The sequence below is a fragment of the Gopherus evgoodei genome, chromosome 6 (genome assembly GCF_007399415.2).
Source record: "Gopherus evgoodei ecotype Sinaloan lineage chromosome 6, rGopEvg1_v1.p, whole genome shotgun sequence".
NCBI classification, from domain to species: domain Eukaryota; kingdom Metazoa; phylum Chordata; order Testudines; family Testudinidae; genus Gopherus; species Gopherus evgoodei.
In genome coordinates this window covers 135,543,060-135,570,928 of record NC_044327.1, presented here as the reverse complement: position 1 = coordinate 135,570,928, position 27,869 = coordinate 135,543,060, and the positions used below count along the sequence as shown (strand labels likewise).

Sequence of the window (27,869 nt, the reverse complement as noted above, 5' to 3'; positions counted from 1 at the left end):
CTCACAAGACAAATACATTTACAGCAAGATGCAAGTCTCCACCAATTCTTCAGACGCCATGACCTGAACACCTTTCAACACATACCAGAAACCAGTGACAAACAAGAGGGGGCACTCACGACATCAACCCCAGGCCAAGAGCCTGCTTTCATGTGGACAAGTAGTAAGATTTCTGGACGATTTCCAAACAATTAGCTTATAACCCAGGGCCAGGAGTTTACTCTGCCTGTGACTGGACACCATCCTAGGCAGCAGCTGGATATCTGGAATTGCAATGTAATCTGCTTCTGTAGTTCACTAGGATTAGGGGACAGGCTAATTTTTCCATCATTAACAGGTCACTGCAGTTCATGACCCACATTAATCCAGTTGGTCCCTGCAGCTGAACACTTACATATGTCTACCTTTGAAATCAGGTGTATCCTGGTCATGCTTCAAACTCCTCCCCGCAACTGGAGACCCAGAAACACCACCCCACTCAGTAGGGAGGATGCAGCCTAAAAGTGTCATTAACGAGCAACCCCAAATTAACTATGTCTAACAAGAGAAAAACACCCCCAGCCTAGGGAGCTGATGATCATTAAGTGAAAGCGTTTCCACGGTTAAGCTAACCAGGTGTAGTCAGCACCAGCAACCGGGAAATTTGGTGTGCATTGCCTTATGAAAAAGATTGCAGACTCCTATTCAACAATTTGGTGCACTTGACAGTCACGCTTTGGACTCCGGCATCTCAGATGCTGTGCTGGGCGAGCACTCTCTCTGCCTTGAGATCCCATTACCAATAAACCCATTTCTCTATTTTCTTCGATTACGGCCATTGCTTTCCTTTCAATGTTCACCCTTCAGAACAGGCTGGTGTGCAGACTCCACTACCCAGACAGGGTTATACAGCAGAATGAGTATGGCTTCTGCACTGAGTAAGGAAGAAGGTTATGCCTTACCGTGTGGTCTGTGAGCGGAGGCAGCACAATGAGCTTCTCCATGGTATTCATCACCACCCTCCAGAGCTCCTTCAGCACCCGCTTCAGCACTGTCTTTTCACACACCGTGGCAAAGAGTGTCAGGCTGCAGGGAGAGAGCAAGAGCTGATTAAAACAATGCAGTTCCAGCAGTGCAGGCTGAAGGAGAAACGAGTGAAGTGAGGGTAAGATTTAATGCCTCACCTAACAAACAATTTATGTTAACTCATCTCACGTCTCATAGGAAAGAGCAGCATTCTCTTTGCCTACAGCGCTGCTAAAGTAATGTTTTCTGATGCTTTTTCCTTCAGCTCCAGCACTAAGACATTTGCACAAAACAGGATTTTTGTGCCTAAGAATTCAGCCACTGCTATTTAACCCCCAGAGCAATAGAAAGTTTTTATTTTTATTATGGCAGCTTGCAGGGGCCCCAAACAGGATCAGGGCCCCATTGTACTGGATGCTTACACATAAAACAGAAGCGCCCTGCCCCAAAGGGCTCATCCATCTAAATAGGGAAAGACCCAGCAGGTGAGTTTACACTAATCAAGGGCCATTATACTCTTTAGTGTGACCTCCAGAAACACTCCATAGAACCTCACTCTGTGATCAAGCCCATCACTTCTGATTGTGCTAGAGCCTCTCTTAGCCCTCGTCCAGACTAACCCGCGGCATCGGCGGGTTAAAATCGATTGCTCGGGGATCGATATATCGCGTCTAGTCTGGACGCGGTGTATCGATCCCCGAGCGCGCTTACATCGATTCCGGAACTCCATCAATCCGAACGGAGTTCCGGAATCGACACGGAGAGCCGCGGACATCGATGCAGCGCCATCCAGACTGGTGAGTACCTCGATTTTAGAAATTCGACTTCAGCTACGTTATTCTCGTAGCTGAAGTTGCGTATCTAAAATCGATTTTAATTCCTAGTCTGGACGTGGCCTTATAGAGGTAGGTACCGAAGTCAGTGCCCCAAAGATGGTCAGGAATATCACATTCCCACTCAGTACTTTGACCCCCTGTGGAGCATTTACACCCTCCAGACCATTGCACTTCTCCTAGTCACAGAAACAAAGCTTCCTCGTTTTTCAAATACGTGCTCTCTTTGCATGAGAGGTCCTAGTCGGAGCTCTAGTCCTCATCTCCTCTGAGGTTTTTGCTGCAGCTGGAAATGAGAGACCAGGCAGGCGCACAGCTTTGCTTTGCTTTGCTTTCCTCTCCTTGTGCCAGAGATGAAAAGTAAAGTTTTAATGAAACAAAGCTCCCCCAGAGTCCAAAGGCAGTGGCACTGCTACGTTCAAGGAACGCATGCTCAGCTGTAACAAGTCTGGAGAGGGTGCACACTGGCATCCTTCTGTAGCTCAGTTGTGTCTCTCTCCCTCCAAACACTAACCACCACAGATAGAAGTAAGAGTAAAAGCAGCAGCCCAAGTATTCCTACCTGGCAGAACCCATTCCCACAGAAGAGTGAACATAACTGATTGTAGGCCAGCAAAAGGCCATGTGGCCCAAGGATGGGTTCTCTGAACGCTGATTTGAAACCCACTTTCCTGCTTCTTTCAGGAGAGCCCTCAACACCCTTCTCCAGGAACACATCAAGCTATTTCTTGGCTCAATTCTGTGCTTGGCCTAGCTGCCTTCCTCAGCATCAGTTCTCTGTGTTTAGTCCCTTTTGCCTGGAAGAGTTCTGATCAGTTTCCCTTTTCACCTCTCACTGACCATCCCCCTGCCAGTGTAAGGGCACAGAGCGATTAGCTCACCGGCAGAGTCCCACGAGGCTACATCTATAGGAAACCATTGGGAGAACTGAGGACACAACACACTGGCTGAAGTGCCAGCAATACACAGACAACACTCAAGCATGAACACAACCTCTCCTGGGTCTCTCAACACCTAGCCAAAATCCTCAGCTGGGTGAAGAGCAGCTGGCCAGAGCTGAACCCAGGCAACAAAGAGGTGATGTTAGCAGGATGCAGGCAGTGTTTAGAGGAACTTGCCTCCTCTGTAGGATAGACAAGAAGACTAATCCAGGCTCTGCCGTTGACTTGCTGTGCTGAGGAAAGAAGTCATAAGCATTCCCACTTCTACTTCCCACCAATAGAAGGTGATGCTGCCTCCCAGGAGTAGTTAGGTAAAGCATGGAAATCGCTTTACGGATGTAAAAGTGCTACTGCGTATGCATGCTAACTACGAAGCACACAGTCCCTTTCAGCATCCAACCCGAGGAGAAGATGGAATGACTCAAGTATAAATGCAACAAAATAAACCATTTCTCATGCAAGAAAATCACCAATTATACCTGGTGAATATCATGGGATTCACAGAAACGCCATATCATCTGCTGGCTGACACTTTCAAAATGAGAAAATCTGATATGTCATCCAGAAGCCACCTCTTTTCCAAAGATAAAAACCCTCTGAGATGACTCTGATAGAGAAGACGTCTCTAGGGAGTCATCCAGAAGGCTGGAGAACCACCCCCGCCCCTCCCCCCCAGCAGTCTGTTAGAAATTTTATGGCAGTATGAATACAGAACTGAGCTCTTCTTACTTTCCATCCAGGAAGTCCATTAATGGCCTCAGGACATTGTCCGCATCTTGTGCCACCGTGTTCCTGGCATTTGCAGGGATATTTCCTGTCCCTTTCACTTGACAGAGTATATCTGACATCTGCTTGACACACTCATCAATACGGCTCTGAAAGCTGGACAGACGAGAGAAGCAAAGTTATTCAGCAGCAAAGCTATCACCTTTTGCACATGAAAACATAACTTGTGTTCACTTAACTACGCAATACTCCTCCTGACTCCGTCTAAGACCTTCCCTATTGCTTCCCTCTCAGTGTTGTTAAGAAGGACATGCTATCAGGGTAATCAACTGTGTGGATCATCAGTAGTGACACTAGCATCCCTACACATGGTCTCATCACATTGGAGATAAACTCCGTCACTTATTTAGAAAGCTGCCCTTTTTTCTCCCCAAGAATTACAACTGTGCGTACTGTTCTGTGTTTGGTGTATACAGTCTATGACTTCACACAGATCCGTAGCGTAACCAGTGCTCAACTGCAATGCACAGCAGACAGACACGTACATACAGCTCTTTACCAGACCTCACAACAGAGAGTTGTTAAAATCACAGGTGCTCAGCAGCAAAGACACAGGCTGACTGAAACAAGCCCCAGCACCATAGGGCCTGGGTTATACATAAGTGTCAAGACTAACTGGGGCTTGGCTAGCCAAGTGAACAATGTCCGTCTCTGTTGAAGTGACATGCTGGCCATTAGGGGAGTTCAAGTGTCTGGAACTCCCAAGGATAGACGGGAAGAGACCCGAGCCACATCCATTCGGGAAATTAGCTTGTCACAACCACTATCAGTAGATGGCAACCTAGTTACTGCAGACAATCAAGACAATTACTGCAGTGATTTAACGTGGGGAATACTGCAGCAGAGCCGTCAGCATATCAGCAGGGAATGAAGAGAAATGCCTTCACATTTAAATTTGCAATATTGTTGTAGCTGTGCTGGTCCCAGAGTATTAGAGAGACAAGGTGGGTGAGGTCAAATCTTTTATTGAAGAAGCTGGTCCAATCAGAGGCATCACCTCACCCATCTTGATATTTAAGGCAGCTATTACTGACAATAGATGGTAAGTGTGGCATTCAATTAGCTAATGTTTGTGCAGGGCCTTGAACATGTAAGAAGTGCTAGGGATTGTGGCCAAGGTTTAACACCCCTTACTCCACCAAAACAACCGAACCTGGGGGTGGTGGTCTAAAGCTGGCTTCTAAATCTATATTTGGGCACCTAAATAAGGGGCCTGATTTCCCATAGCGTTGAGTCAGCAGGACCCTTGTGGCATAGGTGGGCCTCTCTCCTTTCAAAACATGCACCCTCTGCTCCTGCTACTCACTAGGCTCCATGCCCCCCTGCCTTCTCCACCTCCATCGTCCCACTGCCTCCTTCTCTCACCATCGAGCAGCCTCCCACCAGTGCATCCTACTCCATTGAAGCAACCCCCGAGCCAGGCCTCCGTTCTCACGTTCACCTCTCTGACACAGCTGAGGTGCTCAAGAGGGTAGGAACACCACAGCATGGCACTCGAGTGGAGTGCCAGCATACAGTGCTGCAGCAGCAGCCAAATGCTCAGGGTCTCGCTGATCATATTTGGAGTCAGGAAGGAATTTCCCCCCAGGTCAGATGGTGAGGTGGGGAGTTCACCTTCCTTTGCAGCATGGGGCCTGGGTCACTGGCAGGTTTAAACGAGTATAAATGGTGGATTCTTTGTCACTTGAAGTCTGTAAATCATGGTTTGAGGACTTCAGTAACTCAGCCAGAGATTAGGGGTCTGTTACAGGAGGGGATGAGTGAGATTCTGTGGCCTGCAATGTGCAGGAGGTCAGACTAGATGATCATGATGGTCCCTTCTGATCTTAAAGGCTATGAGAGGCCTCATATTGCAGGGATCTGTGCTTGGGAATAGGATGGGCTGTATATAGACAAGAAATTATCAGCTTCTCAGGGTCTAGCAGCAGCTGCTTCCTTTAGCCCCAATGAGCTGAGTCCTCTGATCTGGACCCTTTCCTTAAGCTGGCGGAGGGAAGCAGGGGTTTCCAAACACAGAGAAAACAGCAGCTTCCGTGAAAATGACCATGCAGCTAGCTGTGCTAAGTCACCCAAACCCAAGAACTCCTGGTTTGCAGGGTCACATAACTACATTAGGGGAAAACATTAAGCGTTGGCAGCTACATCTTACTCTGTGCATAAACTGCAACATAACTGGGCTGCCCAGCATCAACTAGTCACTGCAGTGGGTTAGGGATGTTAGTCTCTCAGGCACCAACAGATAAGACTCCCCGATCCATATGCTGTCTCCTCTCCTCCAAGAACAAACAGCATCTAACCTGCAGTTAGGTGTAAACCATGCTATGTTTCCTCTGAGCTATAAAACCTGGAGTATTTCTTACGTGTGAAAAGCTGAAGTGGAGTGTTACACTAAGTAGGCTGGTAATGCAGCAGTCGTGTCTCAATGCTGTTGATCTATTGAAATGTGAACATCTGACCCAGGTGTGTTTGGAATACATTTACTATGATTGGGATGTGCAGAATGGGATTAACGGTGTTCTAACGATAGACCCACACCAGGCCAGGATGCAGAAAAGGGATTACCAGCTTGCTGAGAGAGACCACGTCGGAAACTGATTTAATTTCATTCTTTTTACAGAATGGCCCTTTCAGCCGTGCAAGTGGCTCCATACCAACCACCAATCTTGAATAAAGCTTGGTTGGTAAGTATCTATGTCTAAGGCACCTATCATCTTGGTATCTGAGCTGACTAGGTGGCAGGCTGTTCTCCAGCTTGCTCTAGGTTTAGTCGTGGATGTTACTTTTGCACAACACATGCTGTGGAGTTTTGCCACCCATTCTTTGGGGAACGGTACAGCAAACCAGGCAGGGGTCTGCAGATAGCAAAGGGAGTGCTCCAGGCCTGCTGCTGAAAAAGCTCATCTCTTGCCTCTTGAATCTGTACTTAGGCTACCGAAGACAATGTGCTGGAATATCCTAGCTGCCATGCCCTCCGCCCCGCCGCTTTCTTGGGGCAAGGGTATTGTTTGTTATGCAGTGTTGGAAGCCTACAGCCCTTCCAGAAGGGAGTGAGAGAGTGGGAAGAGGTGGGTGTGGGACCATGCATTGGGATGAATTACTCTCCCAGTATCCATAGTACACTTAAAACTATATTGTGTCCGTCAGTAATGCACTAAATATGGCTCTTTGACCAAACAAGGCTTTGTCATGCTGTGCTCTGTGATGGTGCTTCCTCAGGACAGAGGGAGCAGGGAATTTAGATGTTAACTGTTTCCTCAGCCACTGCAGCTATCCCTCAAACATGAAAAAAGATCTGATGCATAAGAGGTGCAAAGTGTCCCAGGAGTTGCCATTTGTACAGATGCTTTTTATGCTAGTGAGGACACCTATCCTACTCTCAGCTACATCCCGAGGAGGAGATCTGTCTTGCACAGTAAGCTGCCCTTCCACTTTTAATTTGATACCATCACTTCTGAATAAATAAAGCAGCTGAACCCTACTGACTGGTTAATCTCTCTCTCTGGCACATGTTTCTGAAACACTCCCTGATAACGTGTCCTGATACTGCATAATCTCTGTAAATTACACTTTCAAATGCCAAGATTCCACCCTAATTGTCTTGTAACATTGACACTGTGAAGACAAGTGTCAGATAACAATACTAACCCACTTATTATGATTTCTCACTCATCCTCCATCTAATTATGAATGTCATTGACTCAGTTCCATGTGTTCATATCCCCCCATCTCCTGCTGCCACCCTCCATGAATAGCAATGGGAGTTACACACTTAGTTACCAGTTCCATATGCTGAAAATGCAGCTGTGTGTCAATAAGTCCCCAAAGTAACTGATGGTCATAAATACTGTATGGATGGGAGGCAGAGCAGTCAGGCTGAGTTTTTATTCTCACCACCCAGGTAGGAGCTGCACTACTGGATGTGCCTTCAATAATCTTTTTACAGGGCATAGATGAGTGAACTGTCCTTATTGCGGGGAACAGTGATTTTAAAAGATGAATAGACTGGATCAATTGGGGGACATTTTACTTAGGAACATAGGATGGAAGGGAACTCCTGGCTCATCAAGTCCAGCCTCCTGCTATCACAGGCCACCCCAGCCCATAAATCCCATTCATAAATGTATCAAGCTCCACCTTAAAACTAGTTAAGCTGTTTTCCCCTACTACTCCTGTTGGGAGGCTGTTCCAGAACCTGACTTCTCCGACGATTAGAAACCTTCTTCTAATTCGCAGGCTAAACATATTTATGGCCAGTTGATACTCATTCCGTGCCTCCATACAGAGACCTGAACATCCAGCAAAGGTGAAGACAGTCTTCAGCCTTCCAGTCTTGCTTAAGCTACAACTTTTGTGCTCATTGTAGAGTTGTGATAGCCAAGGCACATTCCCTGCCACAGGTAATTTGTATCTATGATTTGTAAATAAAGCTTTTAATTGCAACTAGCAACAATTCTGGCACTAGTGCCAACAATGACTAACCAGCCTATAAAAAAGTGCCAACCTCTGCAACACTAGAGTACCGAGTCTCAGTGTGATTCACAAATGCTAAGCCAGTTTCCTTCCGATTTTAATACTCATTTAACAATCAGAAAGCACTCAGCTGTTAGGCACTTTAACAGAATGTTTGCATTTAAACAGGAATATCACTTCTGAATGTTCAGCTGGAAACTGCTTTCAGAGCAATGAAGAACAGGACTCTATTCTCCCAGACACAAGTGCTGTTAGCAGCAGCAGCAGCAGCAGCAATATATGTAATCCAAATACATTTCACAGTTCAGATTCTCATGTTCTGTTCCTAGGCAGAGCAATGAACACAACAGATATAGTTTTCCAAAAGCTTCTCAATTCTACAGATGGAGAACTGAGCAAAGTCAGAGCCACGAATTTGATTCAAAACAGAAACACACTGTGAAATTGCCATGTGTTTTACTTTCATCTCTCTCAGTCTCAGGAGAGATGCAGCTGGAGTGGAAGGAAAGGAATGTTTCCATGGTTACAGAAGGTAGATGTACTCACCTGTTACCAAACACAACACTGAGCTCATCCAAAACATTGTTCAGTTTCACTTGGAGCTCTTTGAGATTGTCACTTGCTTCTGGGTCCAGCTGTGGACAAAAGGAGAATGCTTAGCTGGAAAGCGGAGGTTGGTTTGCTGCTCCCCAAAGCACCATTAGCCACTGATGACTAAATGGTAGAAAAGCACATGAAATATCCTCAAAATGTGTTTACTAGTATCCTTTCCCAGGCATCGCCGTAGAGCTTCATGGCCAGTGATAGAGCCACTAGGGACCTCCCCATAGAACTTGGGAGACATGAACAAAAGTTACTTTGGCTCTTACTTTCCACCACCTCTTCTCAAAGACATCCCTTTTCCTGCTACTCATGGAGGTAAGAAATAAAGAAACATTTAAACCTTTCTGGCACAGAACCCAGACTGCTGTGTTACTGCAATATATACCTTTAGGTTCTGAGTCATCTTGTGGCTATAGGTTTAATCGAACACTGGCTTCTTTAAAGTGTGGCTTTTTACTGAGCTTTGTTTCTCCATGTGTGAATTTGACAGTAGTTGCACCACCTTCTACCTCCAGTCATTACACAGACTTCAGGCTGCGGTTCAGTGGAACATGGGGAATATGGCCACATTTTCCCCTCTTCTGAAAATCTGGCCATAAGTGTCACAAAGGGAGCGGTTATGTGCTGAGCACTTTTGAAAATATCGACCCAGTTGGAGATCCAGATCACATGAAGATCTGGCCCCTTCGTGATCAGCCCTGAATACTCCTGAGTTAGACTGAGATACAATCAAGATCACTGCGTGCGAGTCTTTCAGTTGAGACATTAAAACCTGAGATCCTGTCTGCACTGCATGAACGGGACTGATCTCTTGACCCCTGCCCTAAGAGTCCTGGTTTGCTCCACGACCCAGAGCCAACAATTTCCCTCTTCTGCATTTGTGCAGTGTGCCTGATGCTGGTGGTTGCCTCTCTCCAGCCTTAGGTGGTTGTATTTCAGCAGGGCAGCACTGCCTGCACATGCGGAGTTTGGGCTGGAAATGCTATATTATGTAAAACAGGATCACGTCTAGTTACATCAGTCTTCTGGTTCTTAAGCATAAATAAAATGCCTCTGCTGTTTGTGAATTGGGACTTTAGAACTCCAGCCTGACCTCCAACTTAGACCATCTAGTCACCGACACAGGCACTCATTGCAACAGCAGTGCGGTGGCTAGAATTCAGGGGCTTAGGTTTCTAGCTCCAATACTGAGATTTAGCCTAGACAGGAATTAAAGACAACAGGAGTTCCTGCTACCACATTCTGTGCTGGCTGGAGCCCTGCTTATCTCCTTTAGCATCTATCAGAGAAAGCAAAGCCTCTGGGGAAATACAGAGATTTGGAATGGGATTCACGCCTTTCCCTTTATTAAACTAGCTGGGAAAATCCAGATTTTAATAGGTGTTAGAAAGTGTGCTTACCAGTCTTCTAGATCAATTTTCAAAAACAGAGAGAGAAATAGCAGCTGTTGGTTTATTTATGAGTCTCAGGAGTGAAGCGCTGCCTGCAGTGACTTTCCAGCTTTATTAATGTGAGTTTGTAATGTCATTCCCTGTGCACCTGTTTCTCCATACAGGCAGCAGTGTAGATGGCATGATTCGATCAGGAGGCTAACTAGAGACTTTGGGCCCAACTCACCGGTACAAAGCTAGGGATACAGTCTCCTAGCGGTTGCTTTTCTTTCTACCATCCAGCCCCCTTCTATTCCCCAGGCATGTAAGACACCATCAGTTTAGTCTCCAATGCAGAATGTGCAGTTTACAGCACCGTTACTCCTCTGAGCTCAGCCCACTGTCTGGGGGAGTGGGACTCAGGATCAGCCTGACTCACCGTGACATTTCAGACAAATGCTTTGCCAGCTGAACTAGAGGATCAGCTCTCTTCTTACACAAGCCGCCAGAACTGGTACTGATCACTCACCACGCCTTATAGTCTGCTATTTCCTTCACAGCTATAAGCTGTGGCTGTGCTGAATCCACAGGATATTCTTAGGTCAGCATCTATGACAGCGATGGTGCATTGCAACTCATGGCCCTTGGAATGTCGAGATCATGCAGTGTACAACAAATAAGTTATTTTACTGGGGAAAGTTACATAAGAACATAAAAAATGGCCATTCTGGGTCAGACCAAGGGTCCATCTAGCCCAGTACCCTGTCTTTGGACAGTAGCCAGTGCCAGGTGCCCCAGATGGAATGAACAGAACAGGGAATCACCAAGTGATCCATCTCCTGTTGCCCATTCCCAACTTCTGGCAAACAGAGGCTAGAAGAACTCAGAGCATGGTTACTACAGAGGATGCATTGAGTGCATCCAGGCTGCCTCTTACTATTTTATTCTTGTAGCAGTGAACCTCCCCTTCCCCTCCCATCAGAGAGCAAAATATGGCTCCTCAGTATCCTATCATCACCAAGTTTTGCACTGGCTAGAGAGGATATCTGGGAGCAACACTTCACCCAGGGCATGAACACTCAGGCCTTTACAGTGCTTCTGGCCAGGGGGTTGCAGACCCAAACTCAGATCCCTGTAGCACTCTCTCTCCTCTAAACTGACCCCCGCCCCCTTTTCAGGTGTGATTAACAAGACTGCTACTGACACTGATTAAAAAAGTTTCTAGTTTTTTTCCTCATTACACATTAGTAGCCACTAAGTGACAGTGGAAGGAAAGCCAGCTGTGGTGCTGAATTTCTCAGCTCAGTGGCAGAAAAGTCCTTTGTCATTATGTAGATGTTGATTCTTCTGAACAGCTGCTAATACATAAGAAGGAGACGTGTAGATAATGTATTAACTAGCTCCTTAATGGCTGGTATTGGCATTCCCTGGCTCGACACAAACTGCAGGGGATTAACTGAACTGGGATTTAGGTCCATTAGAAGGGCGTGAGATTGGTGCCTACTATTTCTGTATTTGAATTAGATACAAGTTACAGTCCTTCATAGACTTTCTTCAGTTTTCAGTGTAGCTGGAAACTCTTCTCTGCCAATATGGTGAAGCACTGATAAAGGCTCCTGAATGAACAAATATCTACTTGGCTGCTCAGTCAATGACTGCTAAGTGTACCAGCTCTCCATGAGAACAGGAAACGCCACTTGGACTGTACAATAAACCAGGCTTGCAGAGCAGAGCAGCAAGGAATATTAGAAAGTTGGTGTATTGTAATACGTATCATGACCATGGCATTTCTGCTGGAAGCTGGAACTCCACTGCCTTATTAAGCCTTAAAATCTCCCTTACGCTGGGTGCATGGAGCGTGACACTGAGAAAGCAAGCTAATAAGAATGTTCTCTTTCTATGAAAGATGAGACAGCCTAGATTACATGGTGATTAATTCTGAACAAATGTTCTAATTCTAGTAGGAATAATACTTGGCACTTCCACAGCATCGTTTGAGGATCTAAAAGCAGAGTCGAGACAATGAATGGAGACTCTCAGCACCCACCACACACATGAAGCCAGGAAGCATTATCTCTATTTTCAGAGATGAGGCATCCTGTCTCTATTTGAAGACATCAAGAATAGAGACTCTACCTCTTCCCATGGCAGTTTGTTCCCATGGTTAATCCCCTTGCCGATAACCATTTGTGCCTTATTTCTAAATTTGATTTTGTCTGATTCTAACGTCCACCTCCTGATGGTTGTCGTGCCTTTTGCCCTTTGGTACCAGCACTTTCTCCCCACATAGGTACTTGTACACTGTAATCAAGACACATCTCACACTTTTTGATAAACTAAACCAGATCGAAACCTTCTTTAAAAGGACACAATACATTGGCTTATCTCACTTGCTCCCAAGGATCACTCACTTCCCCCCCACCTTTCAGGAAAGGGAGAAGATGGAGGGCTGAGCAAAGCCAGCAGTATGCATTTCTAACTCTACTGTGGATTTGACAGCAGTCTTACAAGCCAGAAGAATTCAGCAGGATAAGAAGCTCTTAGCAGGAGCTTGGACCCAAGGAATGCTTTCCCACAGCTCTTATTACAAAGTCAAGGCTGTTTTTCAGCTATCCTGGAGTTTGTCATACAGGTGACTTAGCATTTAAAATGAGGGAGAAATCTGGCTGAACACTAAGAAGAGAGTATGTTTTACTGGAGCATTTTTCATACAGCTTAGCTGATAGCATGAAAACTGATCTACTAAAGACTTTGCTCTCAAGGCTCAATACAGGAGCACCTCAATGTTATGAACACCTCAGGAATGGAGTTGTTCATAACTCAAATGTCCGTAACTCGGGACAAAACATCATGGTGGTTCTTTCAACAGTTTACAACTGAAAATTGACTTAATACAGCTTTGAAATTTTACTATGCAGAAGAAAAATGCTGCTTTGCCTTTATTTTGTAGTAGTTTACATTTAACACAGAACTGTAATGTATTTGCTTTTTTGTGTGTATGTGCCTGCTGCTGCCTAATTGTGTAATTCCGGTTCCAAATGAGGCGTGTGGTTGACTGGTCAGTTCCTAATTCTGGTGTTTGTAACTCTTAGGTTCTACTGTAAACAATAATATTCTCTGATATTTTCCCTGGGAGGTTTGTACTTCAAAAACAAATCTAAGTTTCTACACTTTTTAATTGGGCTTTTGCAGCATATTGAGAATTCGTGGCAGTGGGCAGTGCAGTACATGGTTTTTTATCCTGCAGAAGTTAATGTTTGCATAACTCGTGAAAGGCAAAAGGCGGCAGCGAGTGGGCTGCAAAGTCGTTCCTGACGAATGAAAATAGAAAGTATGACACTGCCCACTGTCAGACTGTTTGTACCATTCCCAAGCAGGGGTCTGTAGAACAACATGAGGAGTGACGAGAAAACAGCATAGGTGGGGGAGGGATAGCACAGTCGTTTGAGCAGGGGACTGCTAAACCCAGGGTTGTGAGTTCAATCCTTGAGGGGGCCATTAAGGGATTTGGGAATTGGTCCTGCTTTGAGCAGGGGGTTGGACGAGATAACTCCTGAGGTCCCTTCCATCCCTGATATTCTATGAATTCTGGGACTGCTTTGCTTGCATGAATTTATGACTGCCACATTCAAAGATATTCAGATTCCAAGGCCAGAAGGCACCATTGTGATCACCCAGTCTGAGCACCTGCGTAACACAGGCCAGAGATCTGCCCCAAAATAATTCCTAGAGCACAGCTTTCAGAAAAATGTCATTATGCATCTGTGAAGAGATGAGTGAATTATACAAGTTACTTCAAAGTTATATCAGTGACATCAGGGAACATATATGACTACCATCATCATAGAATCTGTGCCTACAACATTTACACCACAACACCATTGTGTATAATGCTTTTACCACTACAAATAATTGCAGGAACACTATTTTTTCCCAAATACCTGACATTTGAGAGAGGTTTTTAGAAGCTGTATTGATAATATTTGTATCCCTTTAAGTCAAGTTGTCCTAGCAGCATGAGATCCACTGCACAGGCTCAAAGAGAGAAAAATAAAGTGTTATAAAACTCTAAAATGATCTAAAAGAGCTTTTCTATCAATTATAATGTAGTTTGAATGAGAGAATCTCTTGGGATCTTCCAAGGTGTGAAACAAGGGCAGTACCCCACTGGAAGGAGGATTTTCCAGATCTTTTGTGCTCCAGCTTCTAGCCTCAGTGGGTCACAAGATATTGTGTATTAGGCCCAGGGGTCTAGGGCTGAATGCTGCCTTATCCCACACCTGATATCCTTGGGTAATGTTTTAGGAAAAGTACAAAGAATGCCAGCAGGGATGGGATTTCACAGTTGGGAAGAGAAGGAACAACTATTGGAAACCTGTTTGGAGCTTTATAATAATAGAAGTACTTCAGGTGTAGATGGATTAGGTGAACAGAATGCAGCTGAAGTAATCAAAGTGCATGCTTTCGTAAATTCATTTAATCTCTCTCACCACCTCCAACTCCTAATTTCTATGATTTGTCAATCTGCAACTCCTAATATACATGATTTGTCTACCTGCAACTCTTAATTTATTAGTATAGATTACAGGAAAACTGTCAAGGTGCTTCCATTTAGCCACAGTACATTGGGTAACACAAAAAAAACCCATTTACTTAGAGCACTGATGTGACCTCACCATGACATTTTCTTATTCTTTACAGAGAAATACCTCCTCTCATTGTTTTCTATGTAAACATTGCCCTCACTGCTATATTTTAGTGCCAACCACTGTATGAAGTATGGATGCTGTATGCATCTCTTGTAAACACCAAGTAATTGTCCTTCTTGAAGGAGAAGACAAAAACTTTGCACAAGATGAGGGATTTCCAGAACACATAATTAGCTCTATTTTCAGAGTCATCATCTCACTAACTGATATTCACTGGCCAGGACTAATCGCTATCAGAGTAGCCACTAAAACTAGAACAAGGCAGTCTGGGCTAGCGGAACCAAGGATCTGGCAGGGTTTTAATCTATGCAGCAAAGCACTAAACGCATACCAAGAGGAAAACCCTGCGGAGGTCAGCTCTTTCAGGTACTTGGCACAAGTTAAATGAAGCATTTCTGGTGAGCAGTGGCAGGCGGATGAGGGGAACAAACAGCAGGTAGCAAGGAGTTTCACTCCCAAGAAAACTTTCTAATATATTGAGCAAACAATATTCCAGTTGCTCAACATGTCATTTGCATTCTCTCGCTCCCCAAGTTTGCTAGTTCCCAAGTGTGAGTCACAGGGTTTGAACCAGAGCTCCCAGAATATCTCCTCCTCCTTGTATAACCCCACAGTGCAGGCAGACCGCTGAAGAGCCTGCAGCTTCTCAGCCATTTTCATGTCACTACAGGAGGAGGCTTTCAATGGAGGATGCTGCAAGGGACAAGCTGGGCAGCAGAGGGAGCTCACAAAGGTCCTGGCAGATGCATGAGTTTTTGTATAAATGTACTTTTGTTTCGGATGATTGCTGTGTGATAGCACAGCTGAGAACTGCATTCCTGCTCCAGCTAGAGTCTAAGCACCCTGAGCACCGACTGTCTGGACAGAGGTGGAGCGTTAGCGTACCACAGACAGCGTGCAGAACATATGTACCCTAAACACTCCAGTACATTACACACACTGTACTGTACCTTACACCAAACAGTTCAACATGCTCTTGTTATTTCATTGCTCATGAAGTGCTGAGTCATCACGCAGCATTAGGCAGGAGTGTGAAAATACAGAGGTTTGCACCCCCTCAGTGCTGGCCACAGGTCTCTCCTGTGAACCTGTGGTCCAAGCTGAAACCCCCCTGTGATTTCTCAACTCACTAGGGAAGCGCTGGGATAGGCATTGTTGAGACTCTGTGCTGAAAGATGTGCCCTTTCCGGAGGGTGATCTTACCCAGGCCAAGCGATGTTGTTTAGATTGTCATTCAATACAGTTTACCACCAGGCGTTTGAGATACTAGGTTATTCCCCATTGTAAGTATAAGGAAATACCATGGCTATCAGATAGCACTGTGGGTAACTTGGCAAATGCTGATTTCCTAATGGTGACCCCCGTATATGCGAGTGATGCCTTCATAAAATCAGTCACATACGTTTAATCATGGGAGCAATTGTTCTGGAAAACTGGCCCTTTGGGGCCATGATTGATGTAATGTCAAGGCTCGGTGCACCCTGTGCAACACAAGTCGAGGTTGCTGGGACATTGTGTTTCAGGAGAACTGAACTCCACTGGGAAGAAAACCTCTTTGCTGTCACCCTTGCATTAGCCAGTGAAACATTTAGCAGGTTTTTATTTTTTTTTTTAAACTTAAAAACAAGCCTTTGTCACTTCTTAGAATTATGCCACTGAGCACTAGAGAGACTTGGAAACAACAGTGCAGAGTCAAAAAGCTAAGCTGCCACCCCTGAACTAGCCTCTTGGCGTGCAAACGACAATGCAGGATCTAGCACATCACAGCTAAAGAAAATGCCCCGAGGCTCTGAAAAAGACTTTTTCCTAACATGAGCAGTGTCCTTTTCTTCATCATCCTGGGTCTTGAAAAGCAATGAAAAGAGAGGAAAAAAGATATACATTATAGCTGCGCATCCTCTCTTCACCAACAGCAACTGAAACAAAATTCTTTCATGTCTTTGAAACTTGCTACCCTCTGAACAAAACATTCACAGGAACACGGCAATAAATCTACCTTCGCAAACCCTTTCTTAGGGATCCAAGAAATGAGCCATTACACAGCCTGTGTGTGTTTAGAATAGATTAAATGTAGGTCATTTACTCCCAACCAAGTTTCTGCCCTTCATTTACACACTGCACAAAATTACTTATGCCCATAATGGGGAGAGTTTGTTGACATTCTTATCATATTTAAAAAACAGACTTGAAAACATCTTGTTGTGCCCCTGTCCAGCCCACATTCATGTATGTTCTTATTACTGTCTTATTACTTCTTCCCTTGTCCTCCCTCCCCTGCTCCTGTCTGTTGTTTGAAAAACCTGCTGTTGTGTTCAATTAGACTGAAAGATTTTTGGGGCAAGGAATGTCCTTTCACTCCGACAGCCCGGCCCCTAGAGCAATGGGGACCTAATCTTTACCAGAGTTTCTAGGTAAACCAGTCATTCTGCACATAAGTAGCCAGTTTTAGTGCTCATACCTCCTTAGCACCCATGGCCTCAAACATCTTCTCGAGCTGCACTCTCAGCTGCTGAATGTTGTTCATCAGGATGCAGGGCTGAAGGAAGCAAGGCAAAGTCTTGTTAATGATTTGGGTGACAACAGTATTGTTTGTTCTTTCACTGGCACAGCCAGGGCTAGAGTTTCCCCCAGCATGTAAATGAAGAGGAAGGGCAGATTTCAGTACTAACAAAGCTGAGGAGGAAAGTCCCTCTCTCCAACCGGGAAAGGGGGCAGCTGCTTGCAGACATGCCAATCAGTGGTTAAGGGGTTGCTCCAGGAGACAGCCGGCAGCTGCCCTCCTGCAAGAGTCCATTCTCACATCACCCTCTCAACTCCGACCTGTGCAGATCTGAACTGCATACAGAACCTACGGGGAGGTGCTGCACACCGAGGTAGCCGCTCCCAGAAATTCACGCAGCAGTGAGGGGGGAAAATGTATCTGCTCAATCTCCCCGTTTGCAATTAAGGGACTATGTAGCAGACCCCAAACATCTCTAAGGTGGGACTCAGCTAGGGCTGAAGGGAGAAGGGATGCACTGATATATCTCAGGCTGCTTCATTCAGAATCTCTCCTCTGAGCACACTACCCGTGGAGCCACTGAATTGACAATTGCATCCAGTAGCAGTTTGGAGGATTTGTAGCATAGAGGCAGATATCTGACGTAGAAAACTACCAGACCATGGTGAAGTGGCATTAATCCTAAGGGGACGAGATGAATCTTCTGTTCTAAGTACCCTGACATATGAGCAAATCTACCCACCTACAAGGCAACAGCTCCCCACTGAATCAAACAGTCAAACACCCATGAATGATGATCCTCTGCTCCAGTAACACTCCTGATGAGAGTGCCAGACTTCCAGTTGAATGGAAGCTATTCTATATAGGGGATTAGATTTTGCCAAACCCTACTTCTACCAATTAAGGGGTTTTCTAAGGGTGCTTCTCAATTGTCCATATATAGGCCATATATATGCCTGATCTATATGAAGTAAGGAAGGTCACTGACTTGGGCCTTGAAGAAAAAGAGCATCTGGCAGCCTCACTGAATTCTAGGTCACAGAAGTGTAATGGCTTGTCCTGTTTGGACCATCCCTCTTGAGCAGAACTGGGGGACGACAGTGTCCCAGCCCCGCCTGTTGTCATTCATGGTTATGTCTACATGCTGGGGCGCGCAATGGGCATTTCCTTCCAGAGATTAAGCTAAGATTTCCACCACACTAGCACGGATCAGATGTGTACTATTTTGGCTTCAGTCTCTTTGGGGTAATTCACTGCTGTTTGTGCGTGCCATTAGCAAAAGAAAACTTTGGGAATGAAATGTTAAGTTTCCCCAAACATGGATGGATGCCAATTCTATCTGTATCCCTGGCAGGCTATCGGGTTGGGTATAGCACAGATCACTGTTCAGACACTACAGAAGATTTGAACGATTTGTGAACACCACAGGTGGACTCCATTTGCATGCTGTTGTCTTTACTTTTAGAAAAGAGTGGGAAATTATTTCTTTTGAAGAAAATAATTATGGGTAGAAAGAATGAAACCGTATAAACAATTAGCACTTGGAGCAGAAAGGGGAGAAAGCCTTGGTAAACACATGAAAACGGAGTGAACAACATTAATCTTTTTCTTCCACTCTCTTGGGGCAGCCGCAGCCGCATTACCTATTGAACCACACAGAAAAAAATACACCAACTAATAGCCCGGAGCGACACCTAACAATCACTCCACTGTGATCTGAGTCTGACTTCTCTGGTGCCATGTCCCGCCAATGTTAAGGACAGAGTTTGAATTAGGTGAGTACAAAGGGAGAAAACCCATTTGCTAAGAGGAGGCTAGAGCATTCCCCTGGCTTCATTAAAGAAGAGCGTCAAGAACAGCATGCGACAAGCACCCAGATTTCAGACACAGTTTTATTTACCACCACCATTAATGACCTATAAACGGGGCTGAACAACAAGTAGGTTAGAAGCAGGGGATACTAAACTGGGAAGTGTTTGTGAAAACCAACTGGGAGACAAAGATGGTTTGAAGATCTACAAAGAGTGCCCCACGCCCATTTCTTTTTATAGCCATAAAACAAGATTTAGACACTAGATTTGATGCCTCACTCCAAAAGGCCCTCGAAAAAGGTGACAGCAGCTGCCATAAGCAGTTCCCCAGGTTCAGAATGAAAAGATGGGGAGAAAAGTCCAAGCCCCAGCAAGCCAGGCCAAGTCTACCTTGGCCATCACCTTAGCATGTGGCCAAGCACACCGGGCAAGCATGAGCCAGACAGGAAGAGTCCATCTCTGCTCTTTACAATTCCATGTGCAGCTGCAGCCTGGGGAGGGAGGGGATCACAGCAGAGCCTGCAAGGTGCATGCGTCTGGAACATTTATTTCCACTTCCTTAATGCACAGCAAAACCTTCTGACACAGGTGTGGTGGGACTGACACACACCAAGTGCCCAATTTTATTTTATAAGTGAGCAAATCACAGTTAACTCCATAAAACAGCTGGGGCTTGATGACATGAGCGCAATGACGAGGTTTATGGCTTCCCAGATGCAGTACGAGGACTCCTTTACCTGCTATTTTAAAGCTATTGCAGAACAGTTCAATGATGCCTGGATTTCTAAAGGGGGCGAGGGAGAAATCAAATGTTACTCACTAGTTTCTCCTTGGAGCAGTAGGACTGGAAACACTTGGAGAGAATGTCAGCGTACTGCATCAGCACTTTCCCAATTGTCTGCAAAGACAACAACGAACAATGTTATACTCTCCTCTTCCACGGAGAAAGGCAGGATGATTGCAAGAGAACACAAAAATAAAATCAAACCAATAACTTAGAGTAGACAGGATTTGCCAAAGCACTTAGCTTCTGTTCTTCAGGGTTCATTCATTTCATTTTTGGGCGGCTATTTTTTTTTTAAGCAATTTTTAAGTTTTACGCAGATGTCTGAAAATCAAGCTTTTTAAGGGCTCTCTCTTTGCATAACCTCTAATGAATAATCTCTTTGTAATGCTCCTCACTGCACTTTAATGTAGTCCTGTTTCAAACAGCACCATGTTAAAGAGGACTAGGAAACCTTTAGTGCACAGTAGCAAGGTCTACACAAACCAATTAAATCACACCTCTGTGGTGCAGGGCTGCCCAGAGGATTCAGGGGGCCTGGGCAAAGCAATTTTGGAGGCTCCTTCAATAAAAAAAAGTTGCAATACTATAGAATACTATATTCTCGTGGGGGCCCCTGCAGCCATGGGGCAAATTGCCCCACTTGCCCCCCTCTTCTCATGTGATCCCTCCCCCTTGGCTCTCTTGGCTCTATCACTATTAACCTAAAGTGGCTAATTTTAAATGATGCTACCCCCCGACCCCCAACATGACTCTCCCTATGGCACAGAAATTAAATGTAGACTATAATTTGGCATTTGAGAAGTGAAAGGAATGGTAGCCCTAAGGGAAAAGATAACAGCTTGGCTCTGTGTGTTAAATAGCTGTCTGCAAGCCTCAAACTGCTGAATGAGCTTCAGGGCAGGGAAGGCTATGTCTCCCCAAACAGCCTGGCCCTGCCCCCTATCTGACACACACCCAGTTCCTGCCCCCCAACTGCCCCCCTCAGAATCCCCAACCCATCCTGCTCCTTGTCCCCTCATCCCCCAACCAACCTCCCCATCCCCTGACTGCCTGGATCCCTATCCCCCCCCCCCCAACAGACCCCCAGAACGCCCATGATCCAACCCCCCATTCCCCATCCCCTGACCGCCCCCAGCAGCGCTGTCCAGGGTTACCGCCGCCTCTGCCCTCTCTCGGAGCCTCAGTGCGCCGCGTCCAGGAGCTGCCCCGGCTCCTGGACAGTGCTGCAGTGGCCTGGCTCTGGCAGGACCGGAGCTCGCAGGCCCCCCCTTACCCACAGCTCTGACTCAGTGGGAGGAGCTCAGGTCCCGCTGCTGCAGCGCTGTCCAGGACCGCTCCTGACGCGGTGCGCTGAGGTGCCAGGGGATGGGGAAAGGCAGAGGCGGGGCCGGGGGCCCCTGTGGGCCCAGAGCAAATTGCCCCATTTGCCCCTCCACCTCCCCCCCCAGCGGCCCTGCTGTGGTGTGTGTGATTGCTCCATACAGACAGGCCCTTAGATACATTTAACCATTTCCCGTGTTTACTGGAGAAATCCAAGGCTTTCTAAATTTTTATTTTATTTTATTTTTTGTACAGGGGGTGTTTTTAACCGATAAACACTGATAAAACCAACAATAAGAAGCCCTAAAAGGACTTTAAAGTTCTCCATAAAACTGAAGGCAGATGAAGAGCTAAATGCTAGTGCTGTTACCTTAGCAAACCTCCTCATATAGTGAGCAACAATCTCAGGGTCCGGACACTCCAGTTTCTTAATGATCTCAAAGCTCTGATTGAGCTGTGTGAAGACATCCACCACCGAGCAGGAGAATAGAGCATGCTCAGATGTTTGCTGGAACTAAACAAAAACCACATACGGTAATTTCTGAATGTCCTGAACTGATCTGGGAGAGGCAGCTGGTATTTTCCAGGTATCTGTCCTTTCTCTACTGCGTGGGCACTGGGCAGCTGCAAAGTAGAACACGTTCACCCCAGAATTAAGGAAGAAGTTTTCAAAGGGACCCAAAGAAGTTTGGCACCTAATTTTCTATGGGCTCTAAGGACCTCTCTCCCTTGGACAATTGCAGTCTAGACCAGGAAGGGACATGATTCAGCACCCGGGAATGGCAAATACATTGCTGAGACCTTTCATGAAATGCATCATTTGCCTGTTCATTTAACGAGCAACATGGAAAAGAAACTGCACAGAGATTTTTTTTCAAATGGAGAACTATAAATGAGGGCTCTCATCCAAATTCAAACAGGCTATGCACATCACAGCAGAGCCTTCTGGGAGCACTCGGTGAGGTCACAGAATAGATGGATTAAGGTCACTTTCACTGTCACGATTAGACACATACCTATTTTCATGTATTTCAATGACTTATCTCACAGGCCAGGCGTGGGGACGTGGGAGAATGCCAAGCCTCTTGCTGACACAGATTAGCAGCAGCGGCGTATGTAAATGAATTGCTCGGCTCTCCCTATTAGGTTAAAATGGGTCATGAGGACCTGGGGACAAAGTTTCAAGATAAAGGAGATTCCCATTTGTTCAGTGAGTTAAAATGGCTGTGTCCGCATTCAGGCTTCTGAATTTGCTGTGACAATATTTGGTTCCTGAGCACAGTAATACAGCTACATACCCCATCTTTCTTATCTCTCTCCAGGGCTCCGTGCAGGAATTCCAGGGAAACATCTTCATTCTCATCCAGCCACTGCATCACAAACTGCTCAAACCATCTGCCACAGGGAGAGGAAGGAGAGCAAGTTACAGTGTGAAACACAGCAGCAGCAGCCACTTCCTCGGGGGGGCCTACTCACAACTACTAACCTTGTGCCATTCCCACCTCTCAGCACTTGATGAGTCTTTCAGTGATTCAAATGCCTTCAATAAAGCAAAAATCCTGACTTTCCTCTCCCCAGCTTTATTGGTTCCATTTATTGCCAGACAGCAGCTGACCCTCCAGCAAGCCAGGCTGAAAGCTGATTATCATCTGCCTGGGTGCCGAGCTGGCTTTCCCCAGGGAGGATCTGAAAGACAGCAGCACCTGCACACACAGGTGTACTTACATGTGTGCCCACACTGCTTCCTGGGCAGAAACAACAGGCCACAATTTTGCCTGACCCCCGCATACTGGATTGTCAGATGGGGCCCCTCATAACCACGTGCTTCAGCACAGTTGCTACCATTTTACCCACATGATTCATTCTCCCCTGCACTGTTCCACCTCTGCTCGTGCTCTCTCCCTCTTCAATAGCTTGGCTCTGGTTTGCTTTCAATGCTTTTATTCATTTTTCTCTTTTCCTGTCTGTGTTACTAGCCCTCTCTCCCCACCCCTCCAAGAGTCATGTGCTCACTGGCTTTTACCAGTGGCTCTGAGGAATTTAACCACACTTGCTCCCAGGGACAAGTTAACAGATAAAGGTATGGGAAGAGAAGTCTGCTGTGTGAACTTGCAGCTCTCGCTGTGGGATCTGCACTAGGGGCATTTGCATAAGGAAAGAGAGAAGGAAGTGGCTTCCCTGGGCTTCCTGCCATTTTGGCTCCAGGGGCAGGACATATTTTGGAAGTTGGGGGAGGGAGACCCCAGATGAGGCAGTTTTCTCCACCCCAATGCTGCTCTCCGCTGCCCATACCCTTCCTAGGGTAGCCTGGCATCCTCTCCCCCAAAGGAACAACTGCTCTCCAAGTTGGATCCAGTCTGTGACTCTTTGGCATGCTAATTCAGTAACAGCCTGGGAGAACGCTTAACGACAGATTGGTGGCACTATACTATCCCCATAGGAGACACCAGCCCATGCAGAATCAGCAGTGCCATGGTGACTTATCTCTTGTGAGAGTTCAAGTGACTTTAGTGCATATGAAAGGGTCCAGATGACCCACCCTAGAGTGGAGTTCTATGAATTCCAAGAACAGGTAGAACACAGGCAAAGGAGAATAAGCTTCCCCCATGCTCTCCCACCTCCTATCCTGGAGAGGGGAGAGGATAGCATAGCAGGATGGAAAGGGTTCTGGAGACTGAGCCTGTAAAAAACGGGTGCCCTTGTGTGCCATGAAGATAGCTTTACAATATGGACATTTATCCCCTTGGAACTGGACTAGTCTCTTAATTCACTGCACCAGACAGCTGCCAGTACTGATGTGCTGGATCTGAACCAGAAAACAGGAGGAAAAAGGATCTGTATCCCGTCAGCAATCCCTTGAGCTAGCCAGACCCCATTCTCTTGCTGTTTGAAAGCATCAGGACAATACAGAGGGGAGGTTTTCAGTGGTGTTTAAGAAGCAGCATAGCATTTCAGGTTTCATCGGAGTTAAACATCTCTCTGGAGCTCATTACATAGCTCTTCTATATGTAAGTATTTAAGTGCAGCAAATCTCACTTTCATGTATTACCAAACAGCATTCACAAGCAAGGGAAAAAAGGGCCTGTGTGTGAATTCACTCCATAAAAGGTGTATTATAGGAGCTTCACAATAGAGTACAACCTTCTCTGAGCAGGCCATGGAGCTCATTCAAATGGTGCTAATTATGGGCTGCTTGAATTAGCAAAGAATGTGAAATAACGTGAGAGACACGAGAGCGAGACAGACAGAGAGAGCACAATCTCAGAGCATGCTGGGTAGCCTTAAATACTCCTAACACCTTGGCATATACAGCACACCCATGGTAATATTGGAAATTGTAAGTGACACAGTGCTAAATGCCAGCAGCAGCCTGCCTGCACCAGCACTAACCACCACAGCTGTCAGCCATGCTGATCTACGGCAGCAGTGACGGGAACATTTCCCTCACAGAGACAAGGTCTTTCCATGTTCCAGTTAAATTGCTTTGGACCTGGCAGTTGTGAGGTTTTGGGGTGCAGGACTCTCTTGATTGGAACGCTTTGTTTGCTTGTTAAGCCATGGCTCTTGTTTTAAAACAAGAGCGCTCAGGTGCTAAGGAAACAGAGGTAGTTTATAAGAGAGCAGCTATGGTCACTCAACAGAGGTTGGGGGAGAGATAGCTCAGTGGTTTGAGCATTGGCCTGCTAAACCCAGGGTTATGAGCTCAATCCCAGAGGGGGCCATTTGGGGGTTGGTCCTGCTTTGAGCAGGGGGTTGGACTAGATGATTTCTTGAGGTCCCTTCCAACCCTAATAATCTATGATTCTATGAAGTCTCCCATCCCCTGCAGAGCTCCTGAGTGCCAAGCTGCATGCTGCATTGTATTGCTTACTGCCCCAGAAAGTTACAGCTCAATGAATGACACAGGCTGTTTGCTACTTACTAATTGCTGCTTATGGCACAGAATGAGGCAGAACTGCCTACTGGTTATCCCCTACCAGCCATTGCTTACTGCACCTTTGACATTCACTGCACACTCACAGGAGGAGGTAGGGACACTACAGAAAGTGTGCCACATGCGGTGGTGAGAACACAAAGCCATTAGCCATAGATGGGATTCAGAATACTTCCAGCACAATGGCTCACAAATTCACAGTCATTTAAGTGTTTTGCTGTCTAGCCAGACTGCCTGGCAAAAAGGGAAGATAATTTTGGGGAGGGAGGTTCTTTTAAGACCCCCCTCCTTCTGAAACTCCACAGAGAGAACTATGCTAAGAGAACATTAAGGTTGCAAAGTACACACTCAAGTCAGGAAATGTTGTAGTTTTAGTTAAAAGTGCAATCTTACCTCTGTCCCCTTGTCACTCAGTGTTGTGATGCCATATTTAACAACATGATCATAGACAAGGGACTATTGTCTGCACAGGTTCCCAGACTCAGTCTGCTTCCAACTGCAGTGTAAATCCAGAGCTGTTCCTTAGTCTAAATTTACTTTGCAAAGTTTGGCTCTCAGAGCTGAGGCTGGGAGTGTGTGGTGAATGAGAAAGGGGCACACTCACTGAACAGCAAGGATAGACCAATCATTTATCCTAGTGAATGTGTTTCAAAATAAGCGTATTCAACGATAAAATTATTTTAAAAATTAATTTCATAGACACATTTTTAAATGTTGTTTGATAGAGAGCAATTGCCTTCCTCTTCCTGCCTGTTTTAATAAGTGATCGAAAAAGTAAGTGCCACACCTTTGTAACTTATTCGCACTAACACTCTAGCCTGTGCTCTACAGGTCAGACCAGATGATCATAATGGTCCCTTCTGGCCTTAGAATCTATGAACTCACACAGCAAATGACACAGAGGTCCTGTGGAAATGATGGCCTGGTAACATGCCAGTACACACTGACCTAATGAATATGCAGGAGGCAGCACACCCTGACTTTTGAGGGCTTGACTATGTCGTCTTTACAGCTCTCTTGATAGTTTTGGTTTGGAATAAACCCTTCAGTGTAGTGCGCTCTGCTATATCATGAATGGGAGCAGTGACAATTTCCTATTGTCGTGTGTTACAGATCTAATGTGAGGCAAAAGGCTGCACTTTCAGCCTGGCCTGAACCTGGCCTCTGCTTCTCTGGCCAGAACATTGCAGACAAAATGAAGGTACTAGGTACCTGGCTGCCTCTATAAATCAGGTACTGCGCCATCGAAACAGTGTTTTCAACTGAGCATGCAAGTTACAGGGGCGAAAACAGAGACTGGGTTTTCAAGATTGGGCCAAACAGGTGCACTGTAAGTCACGATATCAAAGGCAGAAATGCCTTCTATGTCCAGAGTCTCTGGTACAATCACACTACTTGATGTGTATAATTTAGAAAAAAAAACATGCTATCTTAAGCACTTTGAAAGGACAAAGAATAAGAAGTTCATGCTTTTGGGAATTAACATCTTCCATATTTCTGCTGACTTCTGAAACGGACAAGACGAAGCTCTAATGTTCGACTGCCGGCTGTGTTCCTACCCGGGGTTGTTGAAAGCAGAGGGAGTGACAGATTTAACAGTCAGCACCTGGAAACCTTGACTTTATTTTCAAGGCCATCAGGAATGGGTCACTCGGAAGCATTCTCTCCCCCACTGCCAGGTACGGGATAAGGCAAACGGGTCTGAGCTCTGTCTCCTGTCCATTCTGAGGCGTATGAGTCGGCTCTCTGGATGGTTGTATTTTGATTGGTCTCAAAAAGAGTTTACTAGGTTTGAATCTGAAGCAGAAAATGTTAAGTATCTTCTGTATTTAATGAAGTTGCATTTTATAAAATAGCAATCATGCCGCTGTCTGAAGAAACTAACACATTGCTATGATTAGCCCCAGTGGTATTTTTGAAGTGGTGGGTATGGGAGCACAGACAGCTAAAGGACATGGTTGAAATACTCATTAGATGTGTTTGGTTACATGTTTAGTGTTAGATATTAGCACTGATCATCAGCAGAGGATGCTGGAGACTGCACAGTACACCACAGTACCAGGAGCTCTATAGAGAGATACTGCGTAGACAGAGCCAACAGGTTCTGAATACTACTGCTTAGTGACACCCGGGTCACATTTTTTGCCCATAGATTGCAGAGCTCCTTAGGAAAATAGCTAAGCATTATTATCCTTATTTACTGATCTGTAAACTAAGATACGGTACAGAGAAATCAGGTGACCAGCCCAAAGCTCGCTGACTCAAAGGCAGAGCCAAGAAAGGAAACCAGGCCAGTCTCCTGTCCACAGGACCACGCAGCCTCTCACTGCTCTGCTGATCTGTTCCCAAAGCCCACTGTGCAGACTGGTTATTATATCAGGTTTGAGTGATCCAAATTTGAGTGATGCCCTGTAGATCAGGCATGTTAGAATTGTGTTCACCCGAGGGCTGCACTGACAGCTTGTTAGGAGCCCAAGGGCCATGCCTAACTTTATAACTTCGATGGGACATGCCCTCATTTTTAATTCCTTGGTGTTGCCCACAGAGGCTACAAGCCCCAGCAACAGGCCAGGCTGCTTGGGACAAGGTTGATTATTGCAATCTGGTACCTGTAGTCACCAGCAACTACAGCTATTAAAGGGCAGGACAGACAGACTGTATAACTGTGATCCTCACTGGCCTCCCTGGATATAGACCAGGGGTCAGCAACCTTTCAGCAGCGTTGTGCCGAGTCTTCATTTATTCACTCTAATTTAAGTTTTTGCGTGCCGGTAATACATTTTAATGTTTTTAGAAGGTC

General features: G+C 45.8%; 1 protein-coding gene across 8 annotated transcripts in view; it reads right to left on the bottom strand.

Annotated features, from left to right (window-relative positions):
• The window catches only part of UNC13B (unc-13 homolog B), a 402,723-nt gene that overhangs the window by 28,844 nt on the left and 346,010 nt on the right, over nt 1–27,869 (bottom strand). For all 8 annotated transcript variants that reach the window (XM_030566250.1, XM_030566251.1, XM_030566252.1 and 5 more), the window contains 7 exons: nt 22,434–22,530; nt 21,506–21,649; nt 19,849–19,926; nt 17,176–17,253; nt 8,582–8,670; nt 3,509–3,661; nt 942–1,065 (listed from right to left, as the gene is read on the bottom strand). In XM_030566250.1, the coding sequence (XP_030422110.1) occupies nt 942–1,065; nt 3,509–3,661; nt 8,582–8,670; nt 17,176–17,253; nt 19,849–19,926; nt 21,506–21,649; nt 22,434–22,530 (763 nt within the window). The remainder of the gene's footprint in view (nt 1–941; nt 1,066–3,508; nt 3,662–8,581; nt 8,671–17,175; nt 17,254–19,848; nt 19,927–21,505; nt 21,650–22,433; nt 22,531–27,869) is intronic.